This window comes from Lactuca saligna, chromosome 2 (genome assembly GCF_052625555.1).
Source record: "Lactuca saligna cultivar CGN05327 chromosome 2, ASM5262555v1, whole genome shotgun sequence".
In the NCBI taxonomy this organism is placed as follows: domain Eukaryota; kingdom Viridiplantae; phylum Streptophyta; class Magnoliopsida; order Asterales; family Asteraceae; genus Lactuca; species Lactuca saligna.
This window is the reverse complement of record NC_136418.1, coordinates 142521942-142542108: the sequence shown is the minus strand read 5'-3', so window position 1 is coordinate 142542108 and position 20167 is coordinate 142521942. Positions and strand designations below refer to the sequence as shown.

Sequence of the window (20167 nt, the reverse complement as noted above, 5' to 3'; positions counted from 1 at the left end):
ACTTTGAAAACAAGAGAGGGTGTGATTGTTTGAGCCTCATTCTTGAAGCAGATTTTTGACAGAGTATGTGTAATTTTAATCCGGATGTAGCATCAATATTAAAGTGTATTAGATTAATGATAGAGTGTTGACTGTTGAGTTGGAGTGAACATTCAGTTTGGTTTAACAGTGAAGTCGTTGTTGTAAAAATGAGCCCATTAATGCTTTTTTATTGCCTACTAGTGGGCTCTGACTTTTTATATTGATTGCAAATGAAATCATTTGTATTTTGTAATATTCATGCTACCGTGAAATTGTATATAGTGTTTTTACTATGTTTTGTTTATACTTGGAGTAATGTAAAAATTTTAAATGTTTAATAAAAATAGTTGGAAAACAGTATTAGATGGAAATGGATTTGTATGGTCTTAATTGTATTTTACTTAATTAGGTATATGGAGTGTTTACATTATCTGTTGTAAGCCACCATTACTTTTATGGCAACTTAAGTAAAATTCTATAATTAACTACACATTGTTTTATCTAGTGTTTTAGATACAAAATATGCATAAGTATTGTATATCGATTCATATATTAACTGTTTACACACCTAGAAGTTATGTAGATAAAAGGTAGTGCCTATGGAGTGGCATATCAAAAAAGGAGGTTTATAATGTTGTTGTGAAGGGATGTAGTTGGCTATTGCAGCTTGTGTTTTTGTTCTTTGGATGCGTCTTCATTTGTATATTAATAGGAGCATGTTGGATTGTATTATTTTATGCTATAAATACAAAATATACAAATTTACCTATAGCTTCATATGACGAAGTCTTTGCAACTGGTGGAGTGTGAGACATTGTTGATGATGTCTCATGGCTGAGATCACTTTTTGCAAACAATTATAAATCGGATATTGTAACTGTTGGAATCTTTCAGCATTTGATTGGACATGGTTCTTTTGATGTTTTGAAAACTTATGCATCAAATGCAGTAAAGCCTATTATAAATCTGATATAAAAAACAAACTACATATGAATCTAGTCCCACTGCATTGCATCAGCCGTTTCTTTTGCTGTTTTAAACGTCCGAACATTTTTTTATAACAGCAGATGCAACTTTACATAAATACCTAAACAAAAACAATGAATCTTCTATTTGTAACTTCATGAGCTTAATAGATTAAGCACTTAAAATTGAGAAATGTATGTTAAATACCTAAAGCTATTGAATTAACGGAACAGGCACCCAGCAATTTGGTGAAATAGCTTCATTTATGTCACCATCCAAGTCACCTAAAACTCAATAGTCTACGTTTGTGCCTACTGCAAAGCCAAAGGAGAAAAGGCAAACAAATCAATTTTCTTTAAAGGAACATGAACCTATATTGATACTGATTACATAGGCAAAGCACGTAAACATAAAGTAAACAAATACATAATACATAAAAGAACATAAACTAATAACATAAAAAAATATTCATCAGAAAACATACCAGAAGCAGTTGACTGTTGAAGTAGAAGCAAAAGAAGTTTGAAAACCTGCAAACAACAACAGACAATGGCCAAAGAACATTAAAATAAAAAGAAACAGACGATCAAAAACACACAAGAGACATCACCAAAACGGAAGAGGGGGAAGGTATGAGTAACCTTACGTGATATGGTTTCTCTCTTAAACCTTATTTTTTCAAAGTCTGCAACAAAATTCAAACCCAACACATTAAAAATTAAAATAAAATATGAACACCTCCAACATATAGAAGAGAGGATGTGTTACGATTATCGGGACAGGTGCCGTAGAAATTGACCACTTCACGTGACACACGAATTGGACATATCGGTGTCGTTTTTTTCATTGCCGAGTCGGGTAAACTGTCATGAACTTTTCCAAATTGTGAACTACGTGGAAGAAAGCCGAATCAAGAACCGATTTGAAGAAAATCAAGGATTTTACTTGAGTCAATGGTTCGTCTCCTTTTGCTCATAGAAAACCTCATGAAGAAGGAAGAGAGCACATAGACATCACTTTGGGCCATTCCAGAAGCTATGAATGAAGACAAAAAGCGGTGCTCGGAAATCAACATCTATGAGCTTCCGACTTTAACCATGGTGGTAGTGCGTGGCGGTGAAGGGGGTGTCTCGTAGGTGATGTGCTCTGTCTCTCTCTATCTCCCTCTTTTTCTCTCTCTCTCTCTGCATTCCTTCTCTCTTTTTTCTTTCTATAATTGCAAGTCACAATCGATTTAGGGCTTGAATATGGAACAAATAGATAAGACAGAGAGAAATGGTGAAATCGATCTACATGGGTGCTAGGAAGCAGAGGAACATCCGAGAGAGAAGCGATAAGGGGTATGAGTTGGATGTAGAAGAAACGGAGTGCCTAAAAGTGAAGTCGGAAAGAAATGTATCCGGATGAATGTCATTGGAGAATAAAACGGTCAACAAAAAGAAACAGACACATATAAACAGTGAATAAAAAGAAGCAGACACGTATACAAACACGTGTCCACAAAGATTAGATACAATGTCATAAATTGCCCAAAACAAAAATATCAGTAAAAAATCCAAAAAATACAAACCAACATAAACAAAGGACCGAAAGTGCCAAAAAAACATCAACTTTATTGTTCCTTAGTTTGGTCCTTTTCAATATATATATATATATATATATATATATATATATATATATATATATATATATATATATATATATATATATATATATATATATATATATACACACACACTAGCCGTTTATCCGTGCCAAGCGTCGGGTATGCATATTGTTTTTAGAAATTAATTTACAGAGATGATTTGTTTTGTTCCTTCTTTACTAATACCATTGTTTTGTCACGTGATATCCCTCTTGACAATACAAGCCCATGCAAAACATAATCGAATACTCAAATATAAAATTATTTTCTCTTTAGTTTGAATGATAATGTGTCATTTTCAACGGGTCCAACCAGTCCAAAACCTAATAATGTCATTATTATATCATAATTATAAAAAAGTTCAAAAAATACAAAAGAAAAAATAAGTTAAAAGAGGCCAAGAAATTCGGCTCCAGATCCTACACAAAATTCAAATAAAATTATATTAAGTTCAATTTTAAGATACTTAAAAATAAAAACAAAATCATCATTTTCTAAAATCTGATTTTAATGGTTGAATCAGCTACAGTCAAACCGGTTTTCATAAAAACCGACCGATTTTCTCTAGTTCGTATACAAGTGGTTGTTGGCCTTCAAAAAGCCTCTAACCCGACCGCTTCTTGGTTGAACGGCTCAAAAAAACTCTAACCTGACCGCTTCTTGGTTAAACGGATCGAAAATGTCGGTTTATTATGGTTTTCAACATTGTGCTCTTTACTATTCTTTACCTTTGTTCAAGATTTCTTTTAGATATATATTATCCAACCAAAAAAGAACTACTTATCATATGTATGAAAGAAACTCCTTTATATATTTTTACAATAACGTCTCTAAAAAATCCAATAAAGATAAATAATTTGAAACAATAAAACTTTTAAACTAACCATTACAAATACTACAAATTACAATAAATTATAGAAATAATTTGTGGACATAATGTCTACTTTCCATTGCATCCTATAACATGCATCGAATTTCATGAATTATGTTTTACTCGAATAGCCTCTCAACTGAAGATTGTGATGCAAAATATTTGGTGGATCTTTAGCAACTTCAAACTTTATCCCCTAAAACTTAATCTTAATTGGGAAACCAAAACCAAAGGAAATCAACAACTTGTAAGGTTACTGAATATTCAATTGATCACGAAATCTTATGGTTATGTTAATATGATAAATTTAAAGGAAATAAAAGAATGTAATATATGAAGGTATTTTATATCACATAAAATGTAAGAAATAAAAGAATGCTATGGTTAGCTCCCCTTTTTGTATATCACATAAAAGGTATTTTCGACATTTTATTCATGGCAAGTAATAACAATGTACTTTATCAAAATCCATGATTACAGCAACGTACTTTAATGCTTCTAAAACTTGTACATAAACTACAACCATCAAAAATATATAAAAGAAATGAATTTGTAGAATAAGTTACCAAAATAATTTATAATAAAAAATATAATTATTTTTCAAAGTAAACCATTTACTTCTCTAATTTGAAGATTAAAAGCTTTCGGTGGCCTTCACACTCTCCTGTACAAAGGAGAATGTAGTTAGTATAAATTGTTGTGTGAATAAAAAAAACTATATAAAGTTTTATGTGTTGTACCTGATATAGTTCCAAAATGTCAGAAACGATCTATAACACGTGGTTTATATGAAAATCATCTTGTTTAGAATATGATTTTGACGGAATGATGGTGATACTACTCTAGGAATTATCATTTCCACCGGTCAAACTATTTACTTGAAAAGTAAAAATAAATTGTCTAAAAATAAAATAAAGTAACTAAAAAACATAAAAGAAGCTAACTTTTTGCTGAAGTCTATGAGCTCAACAATCGAAGTAGATATTAAGGGGTTATGATAATAAAAAAATAAAAAAATAAAAAAAATAAAAAAAAAATCATAATTTTCATATCACAGCAGCAGCTGCAACTTTCATTTGAAGAGCATTCCCACAGATGTTGCAAAGATTGGATACCCATGTGCAAAATTTGTTGTCCCATCTTTATAAATATCAAAAGGAGTGAATATGTAAATATATAGTTGAAAGAAATGAGTATAAATCATCTCAAGGTTTGGCTTAAAAGTAGTTAAAAATATACACAATTCAGAGGTATTTTTGGTATAATTGTTTAAGCTTTTTTAGTATAACTATTTGGACCTTGATCCCATTCAGAAGTATGTTTGATATAACTTTTTAATATAATTATTAATGAGTTTATAACCGTTTTACTATTTTCATCTTTGTAATCACAAAGCATGATATATGATAAATAAAAAAAATTATACCTTGTTGAACATCACAATCTAATGATTTGTCCTCGTACAATTGTAATTTGTTGTTCCCAGTTATCCCCCCTGGACAACCTTTTTGAATACAAAGTGCTATTTTTATCTCGTTGTTTTGACTCTCTCAAGCAATACTATACTATCATATCACTTCACAAACCCGATCTTCGTAAAAGACATTCAAAACAACTTATAGTATTAGAAATCCATATTTAAATGTGTTTTTTCTTATTTGTATACCCTTTTCGTTTACCCAAACTTGGTCCCTCGGTTAAATAAATGATTCATAAAATCATGAAAAAGTTTCATCAAAAAATAAAGAAAAAGATTGAGGAATACTGAACTTGTCCATTTGAGATGAAATTTAGCTGGAGATTCTTATCAAACACTTGGTGTGCAACCTTTCCTCATGTCTACAACTGAGGTTACAACTATGAAAACATCCATAAAATGCTCCACCAAGCTTGCTTAATCAGATTGCACATCTTAGATAACAAAAAACAAAAACAAAATTTCTTTTAAGCAAATCAGAGATGAACAGAAAAAAAAATAGCAAATACGTTTTCGGCAAGAGATGATAAAAGAAAATAATTAAATCTATGAATGCCTACGAGTAAAATGTTGCTTAATCTTGAGAATAAGTTTATGTATGCCCTGCAACCTGCGAAAATTACAGTAAAAGAAAATGCAATAGGTTAGGGATTTGTAACTCTTTGATAAAAATGAAGGTTTCTTTGGGTTTTTCTGTGATGGTGGGCGGTGATGGTTGTGTATATATTGCCTTTTATCGTGGTTTTAAGGTTTTTCAGACTGTTGTGGAGGAGAAAGGTTTGGCGGATGAGGAGGGTGCGATGAATTTCGCAGCTGTCTCCAGATGGGTTTTCATGAGGGGATAGAGGAGCGTTAAGCTGTTGGGGGTATTTAATTGAGATGGTGGTGATTGGGTGGCGGTGCTTCGAGGCTGATAGAAAGAGGGAGCGGTTAGTGGTAGGAGAAAGGATGAGGAGCATAGATCTCAACGAATGTCGATACACTATATAGTGACTGGGATATAGGAGATTATATAGAGTTTATGTGGTATACCTATTCAATTGGCTAAAAATATGGAAACACCGAGAACACTGAAAATGAGGGAATACAATTTTAACTTTGACTATTACAGATAAGTTTCACTGATTTATTTTCAGATAAGTTTGTTGGTCACTGTCTTCTAAGATAGAGGGGAAATATGTGAAGTTGATGGTGGTGTGGTGCAAATGGGCAGCAGCAGCAAAGATGGTGGTGTATGGTGATGATGACGGAGACTTGAAGGAGGGATGCTAAGGTTTTCTGAATTCTTCCACGGGAAGATGGAAGATATAGGTGACGGGGAGCCGATGAACTGGCCTGGGGATTTGAATGAGTCTTTCCATATTTTAAGCAAAAAATTGTGGAGGTGGCTATTTGAATTAGTCTTTATAACCGGTTTTTATCCTTATATGACCAAATAAATTTTTAATGTATCAATGATTGTAAACACTGCAATAAGGTTTGGACAACTTAAAATTTAGCGTTGGATTAAAGATGTTTTATAACGTAATATATATATATCTATACTACTTTATAATAGAAATCCAACTATTTCCATAAATAGATTCAATATAATAATAATATTTTTTAAGACGTCCAAACCATTAAGCTGTTAGTACAAGTAATCATTAATAAAATAATATTAAATTTTAAGAGGTATAACCCTTATTACGCTATTTACAATGAGTTTATGCATAGAAAAATACCAAATCTTACGCGGTTAACATGAATTACGTACATATTGAATAGGCTTTGGCTTTCTTCTTCAAATTGAACTGGTCAAAGAAGAACCCGTCTTCCTCAGATTTTGCCAATTGAATCGGTCTATAGATAAACTTTATATATCATCTCTTATCTTAGTATCTATAGCCCTTCCTTGTAGAATAACCCTAGATGAGTCGCCATCTCTTCTCTCCTTGAACTCTCTCCCTCTCTATTAAATACTCTAAAATTCCTCCTATATTCGACGCAGTTACCCACCACACCTTGACCACTGAGACCATTACAGTCGCTGCTAAACACCTCTGCCTTTCTCTTCTCTTGCATATCTCCTTTAGAAACCCGAATATCGAACATCACAACACCATCAGTAAACTTTGTTGTCACATAACCTTCACTACCATCAAACAGGCCACCTTCATCATCATCGCACTTCATCTTACCACCGTTCACAACCCCCATCTCTCGACATCTAGCATATGCTACTGTTCTATTCTCTAATTATTTGATTTTGATCGATTGCACCGGTCAAGTCTAGAACGAATCTTTTTCTTCATATCTCTGCCCCATCCCCTTATATGACCAATTGACTGCAAAAAATTTCTTATCTGTGAGGTCGTAAGTGTTACGCATTTTACACACATACCTGGAGACCTAACCATCTACTACTCACAGCTGGTCGCACTCGACTCTCTAGAAACCTCAGACAACCATTTTCACAAGTGTCACAGTGGACCAGGATCCAACACGATTTCAAGGTTAGTGCTCTTTAACTGACAAAATTTTGTGAATTTGAGAATTTCTCTTTTTGTGGTCATAGGTCTCCAACCATCTCTCTCTCTCTCTATTGCAGAACCAGGAGGCAAACACTATTAATTTACAAACGTTCTCTAACAATACAGGTTTTTGTTAGCAATTTTAAAGTGTTCTTTTCAGTCATTTATCACATAATCGTCAATGTTTACTCTCAATTTTCGGTGTTTCCTCTCCATTTCAGGTTCTGATGTTTGTCTACATTTTGGGTAATCATTTGTATATTAAATATTCTTGTATAAGTGTATCTAGAGTAAAGCTTTCTTGTTTAAGTGGTACTAAGGGTATTTGTGTCCTTTTGACATTTCTCAACTATCTGTATCAATTCAGGTATATCTTCAACTATCTGTACTGATATGGACTCCAGTTAATGAAGGAAATATCTTATTACTCTATCATTTTACTGTAGTTGTTGAATCCTTATCCATTTAATTAATGTTTGTTTTCAAGAAAAATAACAATGCTTGCTAAACCCACCACCTTTGTTATCGTTCTTTGCACTTCCCCTTTCTGTCTCTCTATCAAAAAGCTACCTCATAGCTTCCACATATTAGTTTCCTCTATGCATCCTTCTAAAATTCCGGTGCTGCTGACCATCGTCCTGTATCTATGCGTATGTCTAACTTTGTGTTTATGTGTGTTTACAGGACTTGAAATGGATTGATATAAACCAACATCTCAAAGAAATCGTGGGTAAGCTTCTTAAGATCTGAATATGATCTTCTTGTTGGGTTTTTAGAGCTCTTGTAGTTGAATGTTTAGTTTTTTCTTTAAAGTTGCAATATGTAAGTTTTTGTTATTGTTTGGGGTAAACCCATTTGTAAGTTTTGTTTTTGAAAATTGCAATGCATAAGTTTTTGGTTTCATTTATTGTCAGACAACAAAAAAAATTTAACTGACAAAATTTTGTGAATTTGGATTGATTTGTTTCAAATTTTATCATATACATATTTGACTATTGTATCATTCTTATATTTGAAGGTACCATATGAATAATAGTTTCTTCTTTGTTTTGTATGTATCATGTACAAGAACATGGGAGTGTTTTGTTCTTAATATTTTGTATGTAAATGAAAAAAATAAGCTTTATTTATGCATTATACCATTTGTGAATGAAAGTTTTTTTTTTTTTTTTTTGTTAATTCTCATGTGTCTTTCTTTGACATTCGTAATTGGTTTGGTGGGTTCACGTTATGTGGTTATATTTTGGTTTTCGATTTTGTTTTCGGGTTAAGTATTTTGTTAATTAATTTATTAGGAAACTATGATTTCATTTAAGATTAAAAACTTTCTTCCGTCTTTGAGTTCATTCGCATTTATACATTAAAAACTTCGCATTTTCATTCAAATTCTTCGCATCTTGCATCCATCCGTCTTTGAGTTCATTCGCATTTCATCGCATTAACTGAGAAATTAATCAGTTGTCTCATATTCGCATTTCAGTTGTTTGAGAAACCCAGATACGAACCCAAATGCGAAACCCACTGATTTCAAATGCGAACCAACCAAAAATCATCAACCACGTACTTGTGTCACCAAATGCGAACTGAATATCACCATTAAATTCTCCTCGCATTCTATAGATGCGAACACAATCCAGATCTCCGACTCCAAGCTTGCGAAATCAAAATCAATTAACCTCAAACAAATCGTGAACTTCTTATGCGAACTGTTTTGACCCACAAAACCAAATGCGAACTCAATTGATGTCATATGTGAACTGATTTCATATATGCGAACACAATTGATTTCATATGCGAATCCACATCCATCGATATGAAACCAATACCAGTTACAAGCAATTAGTAGCAACCATCGATCCTCTAATTTTCAATTACTCAGCCTTCGCTTTTCATACAACCCGTCGACCCTGAAAAATCGATAAACACCAAATGTCTCATTTTTAGATCGATTTTCTGATTAAATGTCATATTTGAAGAATGATCGATTTTCTGATTAAATGTCATATGTGTGACATTTAATCAGATTACAAAACATGTTTGTTATTAATGGATGAGATAGCTTTAATGTATATCATCAGTTTTTTTTTTAAATGACAATTTAAAAAATCCTAATCAGTTTGGATAGAATTTGAAGTGCTTATCTGATAAGCACTATGATAATTTCGAAGTTAGTGTTATCTTTTTCTAATTAATAATGATATAAACTGTAAAGATAATTTCGAAATTAATATGTTGACTAACATTGATCCTTAAAATTTGGGATATGAATGGTTTTGAGCGGGAAAATATTGACACCTGGGTAACCCTCTACAATAAATACCTATGGATTGTGTGACATTGGTTGCCTTTTAAAAGACATAAAAACAAGGCATGCATTTATACCCCAGAAAATAATAATGTAATAGCAAAGGAAAAACAACACCATAAAAACATGTTACTTATTTGAAACAATCCAAAAAAAAGACAACCATAAAAATTCCAACATCAAATAAATCTACTAAAAAAACTTAGGTGTTAACAACTGCATCTTCATCATCCTGAGATGGCTGGTTTTCAGCTGCAACAGTAATCAAACCACTCCTGACAAAAAAATGAAATTTAAGGCATTCATAAGTTTCTTGATCCTTGAAATATATAAAAAAAAACAGTTTTTCATGATCGTTTGTAAAACAAAGTACAAATGATCTTACCCAACATCAACAGGAAATTCACCATCTTCTTCATCACGAAGCCTATAACATCTGTTTCGGCTTTGAACTTTGACACGGGGTCTCTTCAGTGGTGGTGACAAAGTTTTTGGTTTTGTTGAATCTAATGTGTCAGACTTTTCCACAGCTTCATCATCCAGCTTTTCATCTTCAGAACTTAGAATATCAATAACCTCATCCCAATTCCAATTTAGCAATGCCCATTCCCTTTTCTTTTCTTTCTCATGTTTCTCATGCATACAAAGTTGAAGGATGATTTGTTCACATTCCTGCTTATTTACAATGCTACTTGAGTTCGACATTATGGCCGTTTTTCTATGTCAAAAGTAGTATTAGTTACAACGTAACAATTAAATCAAAAGAGAAAACAAAAAATATGTGAACATACCTTCTTCCCAGGTGGAAGAATCAAGTCATTATCGAATTTCAGAGAAGCAAACATAGGTATTTATTGTAGAGGGTTACCCAGGTGTCAATATTTTCCCGCTCAAAACCATTCATATCCCAAATTTTAAGGATCAATGTTAGTCAACATATTAATTTCGAAATTATCTTTACAGTTTATATCATTATTAATTAGAAAAAGATAACACTAACTTCGAAATTATCATAGTGCTTATCAGATAAGCACTTCAAATTCTATCCAAACTGATTAGGATTTTTTAAATTGTCATTTAAAAAAAAAACTGATGATATACATTAAATCTATCTCATCCATTAATAACAAACATGTTTTGTAATCTGTACATATATACGTATTTAAGATTACGAATCTTGCTTCCATACTTTACCATCAAACCATTTGTTCCATTGATTTCATAAAACCATCTGTTCTATATGCTATATCAGAATCAAACAGGTATTGAACTTTTACTTTATTTCATAGTACAAGCAATATGTATTAGAAAAACCATCAAGTATAGCAATTATTAACTGAAGTGTTTTTCAGTTGAAATGGATATTTATCATACTACTGTTAATGAATTTTCTGCTTTGGGGCAAATATATGAATGGTGGAACATTACAAGTGTTAGAGTATTGTATGTTTGGGAGGACATGGAAAACAACAGGATGCTCTTGTGGATGATAGATCGCCAGGTAAGGTTTTTTTCCAATTAAAATATTCAACTTCTATTAAAAGTTTAATTTTGTAAATAATACCATTACCATTTTGTTATTTACACCAGAGAGAAAAAATATTAGCAATCATACCTCGCCATTTAGTGCCCGGATATCGAAACATGAATCTGAAAGGAAATGTATTCTCTGTGCAACATTTCCAAGTTGATGAATACCATTTGGACAATCCAATGTATCAACAGTACAAAATCTGCACCAGTGATAAGGCGATAATGATAAACCATGCCACAACTTTTACTCGGTTAGCAAGCGATTTTGCCAGTGGGTATCCACTTTATCCAATTGTGTCTACTGTCACAACTGTTGCACAAGATCATACAAATAAAAGAAGGCTTGTTGGTATATTTATATCTTTTCTTTAATCATTTTTATATCATCTACTATAAATTTAACAAGAAAATATGTTTTTTAGATGTGGTTGGAAGAATAGTATGGGGAAATCGAATTAGACAGCTGCGATCATTTGAGTTAATTCTCCAAGATGAGACGTAAGTATATATGTATTTAAAAAAAAATTAAAACAACATAGTTTTTTATTAAATTTATTATCATTCATTATAAGAGTTTAAACAGCATTACCTTTTAATAGGGGGAACGTAACAAAGTTATTGTTGTATAACGTACCAGCAAACCTTATGATTAAGGTTATTGTTGCAACATACAACAAATCCATACTCTATGTTTCTTGCATGAAGCTGGTCCACAACAATTTGGGTCAGTTAAAAAATATGATCAGTATATAATTTATATTAATATCAACATATTCCAAATTGTAAATACATATTATTAAATTTTATGCCACATGTTTCATGTTTTTGCAGGTAATTTATTGGTTTCTACTGTTTTAACCGACTTTGATGTTGAACCACAAATGTATGAAGCTGATAGGATTAGAGCTAGATATTGATGAGAGAGTATTAGAAAAAGATTTTCTTGAAAACTTTTTTAATTCCCGTGTTTTCAATTCAGTTGTGGAACTTTTAACACATATGGTTTTACCACATTATATCTTTTATCAGTTTTATGTTTTATTATTGGTTTTGTTAATTTGTTAACTTTTCATTCGTGAATGTGGTGTTTTTATTTTCTTTTTGAATTACTATATATATATATATATATATATATATATATATATATATATATATATATAATTGCTTGTAACTGGTATTGGTTTCATATCGATGGATGTGGATTCGCATATGAAATCAATTGTGTTCGCATATATGAAATCAGTTCGCATATGACATCAATTGAGTTCGCATTTGGTTTTGTGGGTCAAAACAGTTCGCATAAGAAGTTCACGATTTGTTTGAGGTTAATTGATTTTGATTTCGCAAGCTTGGAGTCGGAGATCTGGATTGTGTTCGCATCTATGGAATGCGAGGAGAATTTAATGGTGATATTCAGTTCGCATTTGGTGACACAAGTACGTGGTTGATGATTTTTGGTTGGTTCGCATTTGAAATCAGTGGGTTTCGCATTTGGGTTCGTATCTGGGTTTCTCAAACAACTGAAATGCGAATATGAGACAACTGATTAATTTCTCAGTTAATGCGATGAAATGCGACTGAACTCAAAGACGGATGGATGCAAGATGCGAAGAACTTGAATGAAAATGCGAAGTTTTTAATGTATAAATGCGAATTGGGGAAGAAAGCTAAGAGTTTCGCATTTGGCCCCTGATCTTTTCAAGAAATAATATAAGTGGTCCAACTACAGGGATGCGAAATGAAAATTCTGCACTTGTCTTTTTATGACCCCATTTTGCGAAGTTGGACCACTTATATTATTTCTTGAAAAGATCAGGTGCCAAATGCGAAACTCTTAGCTTTCTTCCCCAATTCGCATTTATACATTAAAAACTTCGCATTTTCATTCAAGTTCTTCGCATCTTGCATCCATCCGTCTTTGAGTTCATTCGCATTTCATCGCATTAACTGAGAAATTAATCAGTTGTCTCATATTCGCATTTCAGTTGTTTGAGAAACCCAGATACGAACCCAAATGCGAAACCCACTGATTTCAAATGCGAACCAACCAAAAATCATCAACCACGTACTTGTGTCACCAAATGCGAACTGAATATCACCATTAAATTCTCCTCGCATTCCATAGATGCGAACACAATCCAGATCTCCGACTCCAAGCTTGCGAAATCAAAATCAATTAACCTCAAACAAATCGTGAACTTCTTATGCGAACTGTTTTGACCCACAAAACCAAATGCGAACTCAATTCATGCAATTCCTATTTTTTTTTTTTTAAGAATCTACAAAAATAATAATTAAAATTGAATTACATGTAAAACCAATTCAAAACAAAAAATCTTATTTTGTTTCCCGGTATAATTTTGAATACTTTTCAACTAATAAGATAAAAGTAAATCAAAATGGATTACGAATTTTCAAATTTTATTATAAATATACACATAAGTATGAACTATATGTAATCCTTTCATAACAAACTTTTAACCTATATATATATATATATATATATATATATATATATATATATATATATATATATATATATATAGATATATATATATAGAGAGAGAGAGAGATATTTGCGTAGTAGATGAACCATAGGCGCCAATTGCAAACATATTCTATAATTATAATTTAACATATAAGAAGGCTTCATCGGTTCTACAGTCTGCTACTGCGTATGTTTACTATTTACGATTTTTACTTTCTCGATTATACACCATTCACACTCACTTTGTGTTCCTTTGTACATGCATAAACTACATATATTCTATCGGCTTCACAAAAACCATCTGCTCTATCGGATCCATCAAAATCAAACAGGTATGTGTATTTAACTTTAAATTATCTCTTATTCAAGTACTATATGATGAAAAAGTCTACTATTTATAGTATTTTTTTAGTTAGATGCAACGTGTTTCAAAGTAACTAGCTTCACCTAAGAAAAGAAGTATCATCAAACCAATATATGTCGGCAACTCAAGCATCATCTCCTTATAGACCATTCACATTACCAGAAACACATAAATAAAATCTGGTTTTGATCTAAACTATTATAACAAAAACAAATGGTAATAAATTTCGTATTTGAATAATCATACTTTTTGATTTGTTATGTATAAAATAAAGTATACATTTTTTTGTGTGTTTTACAGTTTGCAATGAGGTTTGACGGTAAAGAAAATAAACATAATAATGTTATCCAAATTGATGCAGAAAATACAAAAGGTATATCACATATTTACAATCATTATTAGTATATCATCGTTATACATTATTCATTTAAAAAAATATTGCAGAAAAACGAAAAGCATATAATAAGGCATGTTACGAACGACGAAAGGAGAAAAACAAAATGAGACGAATAGCTAATGGGGAAGGAAATAGTCAAAACGCAACATTTTTGTCAAATGTGCCAACAGTAAATAGGAATCTGGTGGATATTACCAATGCATCTCCTACATGTGTAATGGATTTTGGTCAAAAAAAGTTGATTTATAATAGAAACCCTTATCAACGTCAGACGGAACCAACCATAACAAAACCAGGTAACTATGTCTGAAGTTATCATATTACAATCTAAGTAGTACAACATTACATTTAACCATAATCTTTCATAATTTACATTCTTAATGAGAAATTTTTGTTTATACGTAGGTATTCAAAGTCAGCCTGACGTAATACTACCTCCACGCGATGAATTGATAACTCAAATTTCAACATCAATAGGTCAGTATTTGATTTTTACCGAAAAATATCATATATATTGGCTAATAATTATGTGTAATTATTTTAATTTTATTTATATTACATTTAACTAATGAATAAAATGTCTACAGATCCACAAGGTTGTATCCATGGCAATGTCACTCCATCAGTACAAAATGGTAGCATCTCGGATGATCCATATAGTTTTGTTTTCGCCGGTATCCGTAAAAAACATCGTGTGGTGAAGTTCAATGATATATGTAGTTATTGTGGGGCAAAACGACTACAATTTGAATCTGCTGGCTTTTGTTGCATGAGTGGAAAGACAAAGTTGGCAGACTCATCTATTCCTGACGAATTACACAATCTTTTCACCTCAGAAACAAAATTAGGCAAATTGTTTAGAAAGAATATACGTGCATACAACACCAACTATTCATTTGCATCAATGGGCGTAGAAGTGGATGAATCGATGGCCAATATGACATCTGGGGTATACACTTTTTGTGTGAATGGAGGGATATACCATAGAATCGATCAGTTAGTTCCAAGGAAAAAGGATGAACCTAAGTTCTTACAATTGTATTTTTACGATGTTGAAGCTGAGATGTCAAATAGACTCGAATGGAAGAATCTTGCTAAACCAATTGTTGAAATTTTGACTCGCGTTCTTGCTACAAACCCATACGTTGCAATATTTCGTAGCCTTGCTGATCTAGGACCGCTCGACAATTACAGAGTCACTTTAAATGCATCAGTAGAACTAGACCAAAGGGTGTACAACCGGCCAACCACATCCGAGGTTTGAAATTAATTATGTACATATGTTTTTGAGAAAAAAGATGTTTCATGTATTAAATATAACTATGCAAATTACGTACCAATTTTAATCATATTTTTTCTATTGTATAATTTCACAGGTTGCTGGTATTTGGATTGAAGGCAATGACAACATAACCGCATATAAAAGAAGTATTATAGTATATGGAAGGTCCGACAAACCAAAAACAATTCAATCTTATTGGGGATGTTATGACCCATTGTGTTATCCTTTATTCTTTCCAAATGGTGAGCCTGGATGGCATTCTAACATACTAAGGCAAGGGGTTTCATTCAATGAGATGGTTAATGACGACCAAATCTTCGATGAAGATCTAGAAGGTACGCATAGCCACAATTTTAATATTGTTAAATTTTACAAATGTAAAAATTGATATAATTTATTCAATTTAATCATTATGTAGAGACTGATATAAGAACGGGTAGGAAAACTGTAACTATGCGGGAGTACTACTGTTACAAGTTGCAGATTCGATCAAACTTGAACGTAATTATGTTAGGAGGGAGATTATTACAACAATTTGTGGTAGATATCTACATCAAGATTGAGACTTCGCGTTTGGAATTTTGTAGAAAAAACCAATCTACAATAAGAGCGGAGTTATACCAAGGTGTTGTGGATTGTGTCAATGCCGGTGAGGTACAAGCAAGTATGATTGGGCAACGTGTTGTTTTGCCAGCAAGTTTCATCGGAGGTCCTCGTGACATGCGACGACGATTTCTCGATGCTATGGCTTTAGTTCAAGATGGAGGGAAACCTGATATATTCCTTACAATAACGTGCAATCCGAATTGGCCTGAAATCCAAAATGAGTTACTTCATTTTCAAACAGCACAAGATAGACCAGATCTGGTTGCAAGAGTTTTTCGTGCTAAGTTACATGACCTTAAGGAACAACTCTTGAAGAGGCACGTCCTTGGTGTGGTGAGTGCATATGTTTATGTAATAGAGTTCCAGAAACGTGGTTTACCACATGCTCATTTTCTCTTAATAATGAAACCTGAATGGAAGCTCACCAATACAGACCATTATGACAAGTATGTGTGTGCCGAAATTCCAAACCCGACAAAGTATCCTATACTACACGATCTGGTCAAATCACACATGATACATGGTCCTTGTGGTACATTAAACAAAAAATGTTCTTGTATGCAAGGTGATCCACCAACCTGTCATTTTAGATACCCTCGACAATTCAACGAAGCCACAACACAAGGAAAGGACACATATCCGGTTTATCGAAGGAGAGATAATGGAATTGCTGTGAATAAACAAGGTATTATGATGGATAATAGATGGGTTGTCCCATATAACCCAAAGTTGTTGATGATGTTCAACTTCCATCTAAATGTTGAGGTTTGCTCGAGTATAACATCAGTGAAATACATCTTTAAGTATATTTACAAGGGTCACGACAAGCAAGTTATCCATATTGATCCAGATGCACAACCTGTTGTTATCAATGAGATAAAACGTTTTCAGGATGCACGATACGTCTCCGCTCCAGAAGCAGTATGGCGAATTTTTAGCTTTTCTCTTAATCAAATCCACCCTAATGTGATCACTTTGCAATTGCATCTTCCAAACCAACAGTTGGTTAGGTTCACTGATGATGATGCAATGAAATCAGTTGTTGAGAGGGAGAAAGATAAGAGATCAATGTTGACTGCATTTTTCAAGATGAATAAAGATAACGTTAATGCAAGAGAATATTTATACAAAGATTTTCCCAAACACTTCACATGGAATAAAGAATCGCGTCTATGGAATCCTCGAAAAGTATCACGAGCAGTTGGTCGTTTGGTTTCTGCAAATCCTGCTGAAGGTGAGCGATACTATCTACGTGTGTTATTATGTCATGTTAGGGGTCCTACATGTTTTGAAGATCTGTACACAGTCAATAACGTAAGACATCCCACATTTCGAAAAGCGGCTCTTGAAAGAGGGTTAATAGAGACAGATGATAGTTTATCGCAGTGTCTTGTAGAGGCCTCCTTGTTTCAGTTTCCAAATGCTCTCAGAAGGTTGTTTGCAACGATATTAGTTTTTTGTGATCCTGGAGATGTTCGCAAGATATGGAATTCCCACTACAATTCTCTCTCCGAAGATTATAGTAGACAATACGATAATGTCAATCGAGTACAAAATATGGTCCTTACAGACATAAGCGTATTCCTACAGTCTATGGGTAACAAGCTTGATAACTTTGATCTCCCGACTGTAAACACCGATTTGAATTTTCAGTCTGGAGTTTTTCGAGAGGTACAAGAAGAATGCTCTATAATTGTGGAAGATGACCATTTGCGTGCCAAAGAGTTTCTCAATCCTGAACAAAAATATGCATATGATGAGATCATGAGGCATGTGTGTACTGATTGTACAGGAGTGTTCTTCATAGATGGTCCTGGCGGAACAGGAAAAACATATCTGTACAAAGCTTTACTTGCTAATATACGCAAACTTGGTCATATTGCACTCGCCACAGCTTCATCGGGTGTTGCGGCTAATTACATGCCTGGGGGGAGAACAGCTCACTCGCGTTTCAAACTTCCTCTAACTCCAGATAATAACTCATTCTGTAGAATCCAAAAACAAAGCGGTACCGCTCAACTACTTCGGCTTGCAAAAATAATCATATGGGATGAGGCATCGATGGCAAAGCGACAGGTGGTGGAGGCGTTTGATCGGACAATGCAAGATATCACTGGGGTGGCACTCCCTTTTGGTGGAAAGATAATGGTTCTGGGAGGCGATTTTAGACAAGTATTGCCAGTCGTAAGACGTGGGACACGAGCACAAATTGTAGACTCTAGCCTACGAATGTCGCCTCTTTGGTCTTCGATTATAAAGTTGCGGTTAACAATAAATATGAGAGCACTTACTGATCCATGGTTCTCAAACTTTCTATTACGGGTTGGTGATGGAGTTAAAGAAACAGTGGACGGAAGTTTTATTCGCATCCCTGATGATATGGTCATTCCATACACTGATAAAGAAAAATCATTAGATTCTTTGATTGATGCAGTGTTTCCCTCATTGGAATTTAATAGGTCTGAATCAGATTATATCATATCGCGGGCAATATTATCTACAAAAAATGATAGTGTCGATGCGATTAACGATTACATGATCGATCGATTTCAAGGAGAAGAGAGAATTTACTATAGTGTCGATGAAGCCATAGATGATAAAAATGGCTTCTATCCGTTGGAATTCTTAAACTCGATCAGTGTTAGTGGTTTACCTCCGCATTACCTTCGATTAAAAGTTGGATGTCCGATAATACTGTTACGGAATATTGACCCAGCAAATGGGTTGTGTAATGGCACCCGATTGATATGTAGAAGCTTTCAGCAAAATGTTATTGATGCAGAAATAGCTGTTGGTCAACATGCAGGAACAAGGATATTTTTGCCTAAGATTCCTTTATGTCCATCTGATGATGATATGTTCCCATTCAAGCTAAAGAGGAAATAGTTTCCTATTCGATTGTGCTTTGCAATGACAATCAATAAAGCTCAGGGACAAACAATTCCATATGTAGGTATCTATCTTCCAGAACCAGTATTCTCGCATGGACAACTTTATGTTGCATTGTCCAGAGGGGTTTCACGTTGCAATACAAAAGTATTAGTACAGCCTAACGAAAATTCAAAAGGTGATGGGGTTTATACAGCAAATGTGGTGTATAAAGAAGTATTGCACGATTAATATTTTGTATTGTCTTGACTGGTTGCTTTTTATTGGTTATTTGATGCATGATGTAACAAATAACACCATAGTTTGATTATATTGTCTTCAACATGTACTTTTTTTTAACATAACAATTTTGTAATGGAAACATATCACCGAAAGAACTCACGTGCCCCGCCGCTTTGCGCGGGTAGACGGCTAGTATATATATATATATATATATATATATATATATATATATATATATATATATATATATATATATATATATATATACTATCTTATAAAACAAATCCAACTATTTCTAAAAATAAATTGAATAAAATACTAATATTTTTTAAGACGTCGAAATCATTAAGCTAATTGTACAACTAATCACTAATAAAATAATATTAAAATTTAAACAAACTCCTATAAATCTTTTTTTCCAAGGTTTTGACCAGATCTTTTTTCATCAAAATAAATACTCAACACCCTATAATTTGGTCATTTCATGAATTTTCTTTATATTTAATATGATATATTTCTTAAAACAAACTAATGATTGAATTGAAAATAATCATTCTTCATCGAAAAGAATTAATTGTCGAATCAAAC

At 32.9% G+C, this 20167-nt stretch overlaps 1 protein-coding gene and 3 long non-coding RNA genes across 4 annotated transcripts; 3 read left to right on the top strand and 1 right to left on the bottom strand.

Moving 5' to 3' along the window:
* Positions 1-953: 953 nt before the first annotated feature.
* On the bottom strand, positions 954-2393 carry LOC145029155 (uncharacterized). The gene is made up of 4 exons (XR_013676400.1): positions 1756-2393; positions 1634-1672; positions 1472-1517; positions 954-1301 (listed from the first exon to the last, which is right to left on the bottom strand). It is a non-coding gene; the product is annotated as an uncharacterized LOC145029155 (long non-coding RNA).
* A 4367-nt stretch (positions 2394-6760) lies between these two features.
* LOC145031890 (uncharacterized) lies at positions 6761-8396 on the top strand. Its single transcript, XR_013677048.1, has 2 exons — positions 6761-7475; positions 7571-8396. It is a non-coding gene; the product is annotated as an uncharacterized LOC145031890 (long non-coding RNA).
* Positions 8397-11788: 3392 nt separating this feature from the next.
* Positions 11789-12254, top strand: LOC145029154 (uncharacterized). The gene is made up of 3 exons (XR_013676399.1): positions 11789-11829; positions 11931-12055; positions 12163-12254. It is a non-coding gene; the product is annotated as an uncharacterized LOC145029154 (long non-coding RNA).
* Positions 12255-14396: 2142 nt separating this feature from the next.
* LOC145030182 (uncharacterized) lies at positions 14397-19354 on the top strand. Its single transcript, XM_078978589.1, has 7 exons — positions 14397-14411; positions 14484-14556; positions 14628-14876; positions 14986-15057; positions 15168-15838; positions 15957-16197; positions 16281-19354. The coding sequence occupies exons 1-7, from the start codon at positions 14397-14399 to the stop codon at positions 19352-19354; spliced, it is 4395 nt and encodes a 1464-aa protein (XP_078834715.1).
* Positions 19355-20167: the final 813 nt, after the last annotated feature.